This window comes from Terrapene carolina, unplaced genomic scaffold (assembly GCF_002925995.2).
Source record: "Terrapene carolina triunguis isolate 2854851 unplaced genomic scaffold, T_m_triunguis-2.0 Scaffold395, whole genome shotgun sequence".
Lineage (NCBI taxonomy): Eukaryota > Metazoa > Chordata > Testudines > Emydidae > Terrapene > Terrapene triunguis.
Window position 1 is genome coordinate 2181528 of NW_020664746.1, and position 13265 is coordinate 2194792.

General features: G+C 41.1%; 1 protein-coding gene across 1 annotated transcript; it reads right to left on the bottom strand.

The window, feature by feature from the left end:
- Positions 1-1342: 1342 nt before the first annotated feature.
- Positions 1343-10851, bottom strand: IL12B (interleukin 12B). Its single transcript, XM_024216568.2, has 6 exons — positions 10770-10851; positions 7435-7719; positions 6214-6334; positions 5058-5263; positions 3602-3747; positions 1343-1465 (listed from the first exon to the last, which is right to left on the bottom strand). Exons 1-6 carry the CDS (start codon positions 10849-10851, stop codon positions 1343-1345), a joined length of 963 nt encoding a protein of 320 aa, XP_024072336.1.
- Positions 10852-13265: the final 2414 nt, after the last annotated feature.

Here is a 13265-nt window from a genome sequence, read left to right on the forward strand (position 1 = left end):
TGTCTGTTTCATTTTCTTCTTGGGGGCTTTCCCTCTGTCATTTCCCTGAAATCTCTTACTGGTTACTATAAAGTAAGACAAAGAAGATTGAGACAAAAACTATCTTAACATTCCCCAGGCATATGTTTTCAGTCCACTTCTCATTAAATTTATGCAAGTCTGGTTCAGCTGCTGAACCCCAATTCTGCAAGATAGAGCCAGATTTTCAAAGGTATTTAGGGTGCTGAAAGATGCAGGTAGATGCCTAGTAGGATTTTTCAATACGCCTAAGTAGGCAAGGCACCTATCTCCCATTAATTTCATTGATTTCAATTAAAGTTAGGCACTTAACTTGCTTCGGTGCTTGGTGACATTTTCAGAAGTGCCTATCTGTATCTTAAGGTGCCTAAATACCTTTGACAATCTGGCCTGTGACCATTGTAGTTTTATTTATTTAATTTAAGTGGGATTACTCATGTGACCAAAGTTGCACAAGTGCTTACATGTGATGCAGAAGTGTGGGCCTGAACACCTTGAAGTCCAGGTGTTTTTCAATTAAAAACAGGAAAAGAAAAAAATTCTGCAGAATTTTTTCAAAGAATTTTTCCATTTTTTCCACAGCCTGTTCTATTTTGTCCATGGAGGGAGCCATCACTCCCATGTCTTTGTCCTGCCTCAGAAAAGACAACAGTGTTGACTTCAATTTTCAGCAAAACAAAGGGTACTATCTGGGGAAATAATTAGAACTAGAATCCCCTTAGAACAGACAAACTCTACTTCAGGGTCTCCGTAGGACTGTTACTACTGGAAAACTATCATTGATGAACCCAAAAGAACTAGACTGAGACAGCTTGTATCTGTCTCACACTAGTTCACTTTACTAATATAACTTGATCCTGTTAAGTCCACAAGAGCAGTCTCTTACACTCTTATATAGACCAGTCACTAGAGGGAGACAAAAGCTCAACGTTCTGGCAGTGCAATAGCAGCAGTCATATACTCATTGAAGGACACAGTACAAATACCTAGCTAAGCAGAGAGCACTTTTAATCATTAACTGTTCCAGGTGAATCCTAGATACATGTTTCCTGTCTAGTGTAAATGAATTCTAATTATTTCTCCAGGGCTTTTGGAGGAAGAGAATGATAGCCTGTGTTGGACATTGTAGTCACATGTTTATATAGACTCTTGTTCCCTCAAAGATATTTCAAGAAACAACTTCTTTCATTCAGGACTACAAATAGGGCAGTAGTAAGGGGGTAAAAAAACCCCAATATCTGAGAAAAATAAGCTAGCATAGCTCCACTTCTTCCCATGTAGTCAAAAGTCACATCTGCTACTGTGATAAATGGTGCCGTGAGCTTTACCTGCAGAGTTTCCAGTCACTCCAAGATGAATTGTAATACCGATCTCTGGCCTGGATGTAGATCTTCTCTAGCTTGCCTGTCGTTGCCAAGTGAATGAACTGTTCATCAGTATCATAAGACTATGAACAAAAACACAGTCTAGTCAATGGATTGTAAGTGGTCAAGCAGAAGTTACTCAAACATCCAGTTAAAGTTATCTAGCTGATCTTGTGGCAAAAATGAAAATGTGCTCACATTAGTTATCGCTGCTGTATCAGAGCAAAGAGGAAGTTTTTGCAGAAAGGAAAGTATTACAAGTAGAATCAAACCGATCTGAAATACCCTGGCACGTCCTTACATAGTGCGATTTCCATTGGTGGACATGCAGCTCCTATAAAAAACTCTTGTAAAGCTAGCATGCACCTTTATATTTTTAATGAGGCCCTTCCTCAGTGCAAAGAACCATACCTAAGGAGATGGCTCCATCTGCTGGTATGCACTTTCTTCATTTTTTTTACTTAACAAAGTAATCTTTTAACCTGTTAGGTCTGTTCACGAAGTGGAATAAGTATAATTTAGGTTGCTTTATTTTCTCTTATAAGCTTTGGTGAATGTCAGTCAGAATGTGGGGATAAAAGCCGTAGTGTAGACTCATACTCACGGCCCCACATGGATATTATCTTGTTATTAATCTTTGCATTTAGAGTTCTATTGTAAGTGAAATTAATGGGAATGTGGGAACGGGCCCTTAGTTTATTGATTGACCATATACTTTAATTTTAATGTTCAATTTTTATTTCTTTGAATATTTTATATATTGGATTTTATTTAATACTTCTATATTATAGATTTGTGTGTATTTCCTGATGAATTATTCTTAAGTGAATTCATAGCTACAAGTGTATATCGCTGTGGTCAAGGCCTAGGACTGGGAGACAGAAGATGGCGGGTCCTTTTGCTAATTATGCCAATGATTTCTGGTGTCACGCTGTGGGCAAGTTGCCACGTAGTAGTTGTTGTGTTTAACCCGCACAGCTGCATTAGCAATGCAAACAAATCTATTTTATGTCTTCCTAAAAATTAGTATTACTTAATAACGTGCTGCTGGAAATTGGGAAGCAGTTGGCAAAAACTAAAGTATCCTCCGGCCTCTTGGGTAGTGTGAGACCATGAGTCATTGATTTTTTACTCTATTAGCAAGAGCTCTTCTGTGCAAATCTGAACTGTGTACGTGCAATCAAACTACATGCAACTCAGTACGGCAAAACTTAGGCTGTCTTTGTCCTTGGTGTAGGAAAAGGTTGTGGATTTTCCCCAGCTCAGGATCCACAAAGCCTAATATTCCTGAGTCAACAGATACTTTTTTCTTATGCTAACATGACTGTGCAATGCTGGGTGTGACGTTTTTCACTCCTCCCTCCACCTCACTACCAAGATCTTCTTGTCTCCAGTGCTGGATAGTACACATGTCATCTTGGCACAATCCCGAAGTAGAGCACTCACTTTGACTATGTCTCATAGTCAAAAAGATCCCTGACTATGAGACCTGAAGTTTGGGCAAATAGCAAAGACATAATACAAATGATTATCTTTCATATGTAGAGATAGGTCATATCGGGTTAGATGACTTCTATGGTGTTCTTTGGAAAATATGTCAATAGCAGATTTATTTATTTATCTTAGGTTAGAATCTAGAGACCTCAACTAGGCTAGAGCCCCAGAGACATTGCATAGACGTATAGTTTATGAGAGGCCTTGCCCCAAAGATCTTACAACTTAACAGCTGAGTGAAGCAAACAATTGGTTGGGCAAGAAGGGTAAAAGAGGAAAGCATAATAGAGATAACAGGATGGCTTAGAGAGTTATATCATAAAAACTAGGCTACATGCACATGACTGAGATTGGTAATTAAAGGCCATTGGGGTGTTTCAGTGGAAAAACATCACTAAATACTAATAATATCCTACATTAACAGAGTACTTTTGATTGCAGCGAGTCCCAAGGCATTATCCAAACTACAAACCCTCCAATCCTACTCTGACAAAGTTCCTTATTGAAATCACTAGGTAATTTAAGTTAGGACAACAGGGTTGGATCAGATACATAGAGGAATCACTGAACCTGCTATTGAAATGTTGAGACTGATCTGTTTTCACAGTGTTTGAATCCATGTTACTTGGATGCTACTGTGTAGACAAAATGGGAAGCGGGTCAAGTTCTTAAAAGAACGCATCATATACACATTAAGAGTAATGAGAACTCCCCATTACAAATACCTTGTGTTTGCTGGGGTTTGACTCTTCAGCGTTGACCTTAAATGTCAAAGGGAAATAAGACTCTGGTGTGCTCCATGTTCTGGGGTATTTCCAAGTCACTGTGCCATTTTTGACCACATGCTCACACTCGGGTGGGTCAGGTTTTACTGCAAGAGAAAATAAAGACTGCATTAGCATTCATTAGCTACGTAGTATCAGCTCTTTGTGCTTTATTAGTACCAATTATTCAGTCAAACAGCTGTTGGAAACCATAGTAAATTAGGCCAAGATTGTGCTTGAGGTTTAGGGACTATATTGTACCCTCCTGCGGAAGAGGGATACATTCACAGAGCTCTCCTTATAAGACCCCTCAAGGATGAAGGGATTTATAGGGCTGCAGAAGACAAAGGGAAGGGACACAGCCTCAAACCCTGCTGACCTTTAGAATGCACAGGGAAGGAAAGTGTAAATTTGGCAGAGTGTCTGCTTCTCCAGAATGCTGGCCAACCCCCCTTTCTCCCATGACAGCTTGATGAACTCAGTAGCAACTTTTCCGTTGATCTGCCTATCTCTGTGTACCCAAGCTCCTCCTCTCCTTTGGGGCAGTGATATGCAGGAGTAGATGTCTGCGGTTCGTGATGTTCCAAGCACCCATGCAGATATTCACTTGGAAATCTGCACTTTTCAGAGGGGAGCCTGCCACAGAGAGTGATTGCTTTCTGGCTCTGTTCTCTGCCTTCCCCAGCCTGGCCCTTCTAGTACTGTGGCACTCCCAATTCATGCAAAGGACCAGAGGGGCTCCTGTGCGGGGTTCTGGAGTGGGGGCAGGAAGAGGTGCAGTGGGGGCAGGGCCTCGGGGGGGGGGGGGAGAGGGGGGGCGCGGGGGGGGGGCCAGGGGGGAAAGAGGCTGAGTGGGGGCGGGGCCTCAGGGTGGAGCACAGGCGGGGCCACAGTCCGGGTGCGTGTGGCTCCCCCACTTCTCAGGAGCTTCCGACAGCAGCAGCACTCCAAATGCTGTGGGCCGGCATGTCTCCAAGGGGAGGTGCGCCACATCCATCATTTCTTGCCCCGTTTCAAACTTCTTATACCTGCCGCCTTTGCTGTGGCTCATGGGTGCTGAGCACCTTCTATTTTTTTTCAGTGGATGCTTGAGCCACGGACCACCCAGAGTCGGCACCTATGCCTCAACCTCTTCCTGGTTTCTGCCAGTTTTTGTTCTTCTTTACTCCTATAAGGGGAGGGAAGCCTACAGGCCTAGAATACAGTTATAACGGGCTAAGCATTAATCCCTCTCAGCTCTCAGGTGAGGTCGGAGACACACTGGTGACATAGAGGTAGTGTGGGGAAGCCATTACTGTTGGAGCAGTAAATTCATTAATCAGCACTATTGTCCCTCAACAGTCATTCACTCAGGATCACTGAATTCACTACAAGTTTTATACACTTAAAAATAAAAGCTGATTTCTGATCCACTCACTGATATCTCGGATGAAGAAGCTGCTGGTGCAGTTGTCATATTGTGTCTCATCAATGACCTCCAGGAACATCTCAATGGGCTGGTGTTCCTCAGCAAATGGGCAGTGGTTGGTTTTCTGACAACTGACTGTGTACATTGTCTCCAGTTCATAGCGTTGAGGCATAGGGCTTCCACAGATTACACTTCCAGACGCATCCTCTTGAGTTCTGAATTCAAAGCAGAGAGTGATAATGGAAATGCTGGAGAGCTCTGAATAAAGTGCTGCTTACGGATACTTCAATGACACCATGTCACTGGACAAGCTAATGTTGCTGTGTCATAAATAGCATGTCTCGGTACATGAGACTCCCATGTCAATAGGCGTTCTGGGCATAAATTAAAGACAGTCTCTTCTTTAATGCCACTATTTATTGACTAGAGTGGAGGGCCTAATATCTAACTTCATTCTTCAGCCCCTTTCCCAAACCCAGCTGGAGGAAACAAGTGAAGCTGAGTATGTTTCCATAAGAAATAACACCACACAATACTGCCAGAATTTGACTGTATTTTTGCATCCAGCAAATTATGCTTTGCGCTTATTTCCCCTTATAACAAATAAAAATAACACTGGGCCAGAGCACTCCCTGCCTTGGAGAAACCCATGGGAGGGGAGTGGAAGGTAGGAAATCCCCAAGAAGTTTCTCTCATAGTATTCCCCTCAGGGTCCTTGACAGGGAGAATGCTATGGGCATATAGTGTTTGACCTCCCAACTCCATACAGCCAGTGGATCTGGAGAGAAGGACTCTGCAAGATGATTTGCTTCTATGTCTGGCTGAAATTCCTCTCCTCACCTGCAGTTCTACTGCCTGAGTCACTCTGCAGCTACATTACAGCCTCTGCAGAGAAGATCTAATGGGAGTTCTTAGACTTCTAAGCTATATTAATTCCTGACCAGATTTCCGTGCAGTAATTTGGTGGACCTAGAAGGGACTGTCCTGTAGAGGATATCCAATGTGCTGGTCCACATCCTCAAATGATGAAAGTGGCCTTCCCCTGGTCCAGTTCATGTGATAGGTGGCCAACTATTTTTGTAGTATCCCTTCCACATGCTGACAAAGAGGGGTATTCCGGCCTTATTATCCTAATGAAGTGGCTGAGGAAAGTACAAGCTCTTACCCTTTTAGATTTTTGATTGTGAACTTCACATTTGGACTCTCATTTTCTGTCTTCCATGAGCATATGAAAATCCCTGAGTAATTCTTTGCCTCACATTTTAAAAATGTCATGTTGTTTGGCTCTAGATTGAAAGAGAGAGAAAAAATTGATTTAAAAAAAAATAATTGTTTGACCAGTAAGATAAAACAGTAACGCTACAAAATCCTGCTGGCAGGTATTGATTCTGTTCCCAGGAAAACAATGCACAATATACACATCAGCTGAATAGTGGCTGGAAGTTTGCTGGTGTCTAAAAGTGACCCTTAGAGATTATGTTGCCATTGTTTTTCCCGGAGCTTGTTCACTTCTTTTATAGGATATTTCCCATCTATTAAAAAAAATTGTCTTCAACAAACCCAATATCTTCAATAAATGATTTCATTTCTCTGATTGCTCACCATGCTGTTTGCGACACATTTCAAAGGTGGTTTTATCATGCTGAGGATAGGAATAATGTCTATAAATGAAGTGATTCCACCCTTCTAACAATGTTTAGTGGTCCAAGAGAAAGACAAGAAGATGGATATTTTGCTCTGGGAGATGTATCTTTGTCCAGTGTGTTAACCATGAGCCTAGGATTCCAAACTACTGGTTTTAATCCTGGCTCAGCAGCGGTTTTAAGATAAGACACGTAACCTCTGCTGTATGAAGATTAATTAGTTAGGGGCAAATGCTCTCCTCAGCAAGTGGTTTGAATTACTTAGCTAGGCACTGATGAGAGCTGCGAGGGCAAAGGGGAAGAACAGTCATTTCCCCACATGTTGTGAAGCTGTTCCATGGTTGCTGCTCCAGCCTAGAGGCTAGAGTAGCATTAGCATTCCTCTACTCCCCCACTCCATATGGGAAAGATCAGAAGATTCTTGTAAAGTCATGGTCCCAACTCATCCTTTGTGACAGCATATAGGAACCCCATACAAAGCTGGACTCCCCAGATCCTGCTCCCGCATTGCACATCAGATCCACCTGGTTCTGCTGCACATGGGGACCTCTGCACCCATGTAGGAGCGGGCATTATGTGCCCCTTAATGCCCGAACAGCACTTTGAAGATGTACCATGCTAAAGATTATAATCCACCTCATTAGTCATGCACAGTGGTTCTTTCCAATTAGTTCTTTTTTCCTTTGCGATGTTATGGCGCATACTGTACATGGAAATAACATCATATTGCCCCATTACCTTACCTTTAAAACTTTTTAGAATCCACTTAGATATTTGCCTACTTGAGTCTTTTTTAGTAATAAGGAAAAAATAGTAGCTTAAAATCTCATGGGTATCACTTTTGTGACAGGTGTAGTTGCCAGCATCTGGAAATTCCTTGACTGAAATGGCTAATGTCTTGTCAGTTCCTATTTTTTCCTTATCCTTCATCCAGTATACTGACATAGATTGGTCTTCAGATAAATTGCAGGTGAGCTCCACTTCTTCAGCTGGTGCTTCCTGAGTCCACTCTGACTCTATGACATAAACTATAGGGAAATAAATGTTGGGTGTTAGTCAAGATTAAAGTGCTGGTAAAATCAAACTACATCTTAGGCCCAGCACTGCTGTCCTTGAAACTACTGGCAAAACACCACTGGCATGAATAACAACAGTAAGGCCCAGTTGTCTTTTGGCAAGATTTCCAGGTTTAATCATCATGAGCAATCAGAGTTATTTTCACTTTAGAAGTCATTTTCATTCCAGAGTCCCCAGAGAATTTGGCACAGTAGCAGCCCTGCAAAGCAGGTAATGTCATTATCCCCATTTTACAGAGAGGGAAATCAAAGTTAATGAGGGCCCAGTCATTCCCTGCATATGCTTAACTTTAAGCACACAAATAGTCTCATTGGCTTTAAACATGACTACACATGTGTTTAAAGTTAAGAACGTGCTTAAATGTTTTCCATAATCCAGGTTTAAAGCCCAATGGCCAAATCCTACTCACTTGATTCCAGCAAGGAGCCCCACTGACTTCAGTGGGACTCCTCTGATGAGTAAGGACTACTGGATCTCAGTCTTTGCTCACAGAATGAGGGGTGAAGCACCTCTGTAGCATTGTACTCCCATGGATTCCAGGGAGAGATCTCTGCAGTATGAGGGATCTGTGATTGGGGAGGGGGCAGGTGGGCAAAGGGAAAGCCAGGAGTATGTATTGCTTCCTTCTAAAGCCCCAGAGCCTGATGCGGCACTATTTTTTCCAGCAGAAAATCTGGTTGCCCTTTCAGCATGGTCCCAATGAAGTTGCTGCTAGGGGAGAGATGATCCCAAAGCAGAGGTACAGGGCCTTCAACAAATAGTCATGACCCTCTGAATACTCCTCAGTCACTCTGTGGAGCCCTTTGCTCCAGACTGGGAGAAACTCCCCTTCATGAAACAATTTAGGAAAACTTCATTAAGCAATCTTTGTGGATTTTTCTTCCTTACAGCCTTCTCTTGCTAGATTTTTCCAGGTGGTGGTGGGGGGCAGCAATTAAGGCCAAAGATATGTGTAAATGAATTGCTTAAATTCACACAGCTAATCAGGGGCAGAATGAGGAGTAGAACTCAAGAATCCGCTTCATTCTTGCCAGGATCAAGAACCTCCAGCTGCACTTTCACTGACACCAGTTCCCCAAATACAGCCATTGCCCCATGTAACCTATCTAACCTTTCTCTTCTACCACTGACACATGAGCCCCTGTTGTCATTAGTGTCCTCTGGGTTTGTGTTTTTCCCTGCGAGTGAACACAGAGTACATTTACTGAAGGTTTAGAAAGCACCACAATTGAACTTAGAAGTGCACCACTCAGGCTGGAAGGAAGCATCAATTCCAGCAATGAGCCAAGATTGCTTCTCAGCAGGAGATTTCATTACCAAACGGATGGCTTTAAGCCAAATAACATTGCTAATAATAGGACACTGAATCTCATCACATCGGACAGTGGAGACTGCTTATTAAAGTCATGAATGTGCAAATACATGAAGCTAGAGGCTTGCCAATCTGCCTGTGAGTATCGAGAAGCATAGGCACCAGGAAATGCCAGAGAGGTACCAAAAGACACAAAGGTGTAGTTCTTATGCTGTGGCAGAAACGCTTCTAGTTTCAAGTGCCCCTAATGTTGTTTAGGGAAACCACAGCATAGTCTTATAACCTAAAGCTATCAACAGAAGTGGTTGAAATATTCATTAAAAATAATATTCACTATGGGCAAGAGAGTGATCCTCTTACTCATGTTACAGATGCAGGCATTATATACTGACACATGGAGAGCAGGGAGTTACTTCGCAAGTGGAGAACCAGTGTTGACAGGGCCAATTCAATCAGGGTGGATGTAGTCCACCCCCAATAATGGATGAGGAGGTGTCAATTCCAGGAGAGGAAAAGCTGCTTCTGTAATGAGCCAGCCACTCCCAGTCCCTATTCAAACTCAGATTAATGGTGTTAAAGACATCAGGAATGGTAACATACATAAGCCAGTAAGTGAACACTTCAATCTCCCTGGTCATTCTATTACAGATTTAAAAGTCACTATCATTGAACAAAAAAACCTTCAGAAACAGACTTCAAAGAGAAACAGCAGAACTAAAATTCATTTGCAAATTTAACACCATTAATCTGGGCTTGAATAGGGACTGGGAGTGGCTGGCTCATTACAGAAGCAGCTTTTCCTCTCCTGGAATTGACACCTCCTCATCCATTATTGGGAGTGGACTACATCCACCCTGATTGAATTGGCCCTGTCAACACTGGTTCTCCACTTGCGAAGTAACTCCCTGCTCTCCATGTGTCAGTATATAATGCCTGCATCTGTAACTTTCACTCTATGCATCCGAAGAAGTGAGGTTTTTACCCACGAAAGCTTATGCCCAAATAAATCTGTTAGTCTTTAAGGTGCCACCAGACTCCTTGTTGTTTTTGTAGATACAGACTAATACGGCTACCCCCTGATACTTTACTCATGTTGAATACCAGCTTCCACCCTGTGAAGTCCCACTGAAGTCAATGGGGATACTTGTAGACTAAGGTGCTGGTCAATGTGAGTAAAGGGATTAAATATGACCACCTGAATTTAGCTCCATTTTCTGTGAGTGAATAATTTGTTCACTGATTCTGTATTTCTTTGAATAAATTCATATTCAGAGTTATTTGCTCTGAACATTCTGGATGAAATATTTTCAGGCCTGGGTTTTTTTGTGAAATGTTCACTTTGACTATTTGCTCTTCATTACTTGTTTGTGGGTTGTCACCTAAGTCACAAGATGCAGTTTCTGCTTCCTGATTGCATGACTGAAACTCTTGAAACGGGAGAACAGTGAATAGGGAATAAGGCAGTTTCTGGTGTGAATTCTCAGATGAATAATCATGTTGCTAAACTTCATGAAACTTTTGGGACTCCTGAATCTTTTCATGAAAACCCAGCAATTATCCAAATACTCATGAAAAATTCAGAATATGAGCCCATGAATTGTAGCGAACGCAACTCTGCTTTTATTCACAAACATATTTGTTTTTAACTATTCGACCGGTGATAGTTTTCAGTAAATGCAGAATGCTTACCATTCTCCCTCAGTTTCCACTTCGCTTCCAGAGGGACTGCAAGGGAAAATAACGAAAGTAGGACCAAGAGTAGATGAGACATCTGTGGAGGGTAGGGGAAAGAACAATTAATAAGCCTGCTTGGAAAAAGGCTAGTAATTGGTATTATTGATTGAGAGTTATTAGTATGCTCAGCATTAGACAGTATGAGGAAGACACAATATGTGCCCCAAGGAGCTTACAGCCAAGAGACCCCATTCTGAGCACACCTAGTCATGTCAGAAGTCCTTACGCATGAGAGGAGTCCCACTGACAGAAATGTGGCTCCTGGCAGGAATAAAGTGTGTAGGATTTGGCCTTTGGGCTCTAAACCCAGATCATGGAAAGCTTTTAAGCACACTTTTAACTGTAAGCACGTGAGTAATTCCATTTAAAGCCAATGAGACTACTTATGTGCTTAAAATTAAGCATATGCTTAAGAGTTTTGCTGGATCAGTATTTTATTTGGCACTTCCTCAGGCAAAAATCCTACCAAAGTGAATGACACATAATTGTTAATAACTATATTTGCAAAAGTGGCCAGAGCATGTGTGCCCATTGAGACACCTTAAATACATAGATTCACACTGTATACATTCCTCTGTACTGTATTTTTAATAGACAGGGTGAAACTAATACACTACTGTAGTCCTGAGCTCTGGACTTTTATGTTTGCACCTGCAGCATACATGCAGGGGCATTATAATGCAGCAGTATGGTGTGTACTGCTATTCACACTCCCTCTAGTCTGAACTAGATGGCAGTGTAGACAAACCCTAGGTTCTTATATTGGTACCCATCACTTTTAAGACTGGTTGAAATTTTTCCATCAGAACTGTTGTTTTGTGTAATCAGGTATTGAACTAAACTACATTTTTCATTAGAAGTGTCTAGTTTTTGTGGAAAATTTTGAATTTTTGTCAAACAAACAAAAACCCAAACTGCAAAGTTTTCCCTGTTTTCAGAAGAGAAGTGTTTGGGTTTGGGTGCTTTTGATGAAAAGTCAAAAATTTCCATGGAAAACCATTGGTTTTTTTCCCCCATTTTCATCTACATTTTCATCAGAAAGAAAACCCATTTTTTGATCAGCTCTAATCACAGTATGAACACCTTCCCTGTGATTAGGGATGTATGAACAACACATGTATATCTTATGGGCCAGTTGGTGTAAATTGGCATATCTTCATTCACTTCATTTATATCAGTTAAGGATCTGGCTATGTAATTTGTATGTTTGTGTAATTCATACACAAAAACATAAATGTTGATAATATACACCTCTACCCCGATATAACGCGACCCGATATAACACAAATTCAGATATATCGCAGTAAAGCAGTGCTCCGGGAGGGCGGGGCTGCGCACTCCGGTAGATCAAAGCAAGTTCGATATAACGCTGTTTCACCTATAACGTGGTAAGATTTTTTGGCTCCCGAGGACAGCGTTATATTGAAGTAGAGGTGTATAATATATATTTCAATTCTATTAACTGTAAATATTTAAATCTATACAGTGTATACATACATCAATATGTATAAGTATATTAAACCACCCTGTCTTCAGAAAAATGTAATAACAACTGACTCTATTTAACCATACTTTCTTGGGTATCTTGCTTTAGCAAGAATGTAAACTGAAAGTTCTTCAGCTTTTTTTTTTTTTTTTGCATTGGTGTATTTTATATAACTAGCATCCTTTGACTTCATCTCTTACTGGCTCTCTGATGCCCCAGTGTAGAGATACTCCACCATAGAGCAATAAGAAGGATTTCTTACCTTTTCCAGTGGAGCTTGTTAGGTGATGCTGCTGGAAGTGGTCGTTCTGTGGATCTGACAACAGCTAGGCGCTGGTTGCCTTTATATTTGAAAGTAAAGAGATACTTTGTTTCACCGCAATACCACAGAATTGCAACACGTGGAGTAAGTTCCTTTTATACATAGTGATAGTGGTAAAGCAAGAAAGTAAGAAAAAATTTGGGAGTCCCAGGTAATCTTTGAAGAGGAAATAAGATTATTTTAATGACCTTTTATTCCATGCCAGAGGTATTTCCTTCCCAGCTGTCATTCTCTGTCTGTCCTTCATATACAATCTGTTTTTTGCGATGGGGAAAATGCACAGTAAATAAACTTCCAATGTTGTTTGACCTGGAATTTTTTATATTATGAAAGAGAGAGAAAGTTAATGCACTTAGTCTTTTATTAGCTGTTAAGTATTAAAGGGATGATAATAATGTGAAATAAAAGCTCTACTACCAAAACAAATTCAAAACCTGAATGATTGTAATATTTAAAAACATAGGAACCAATATATACATCATTTAAGGAAAAAAACCCTTTGTTTTCCAGTTAACTTAAAAAACTAGAAATGAATAAGTGATGCATCTATGTACTGTATACTCACATGGAGTTGTTAATAATATTATTATTATTTATTAATTATTACACCTAGAGGCCCCAAGCAGGGACTGAAGCCTTATTG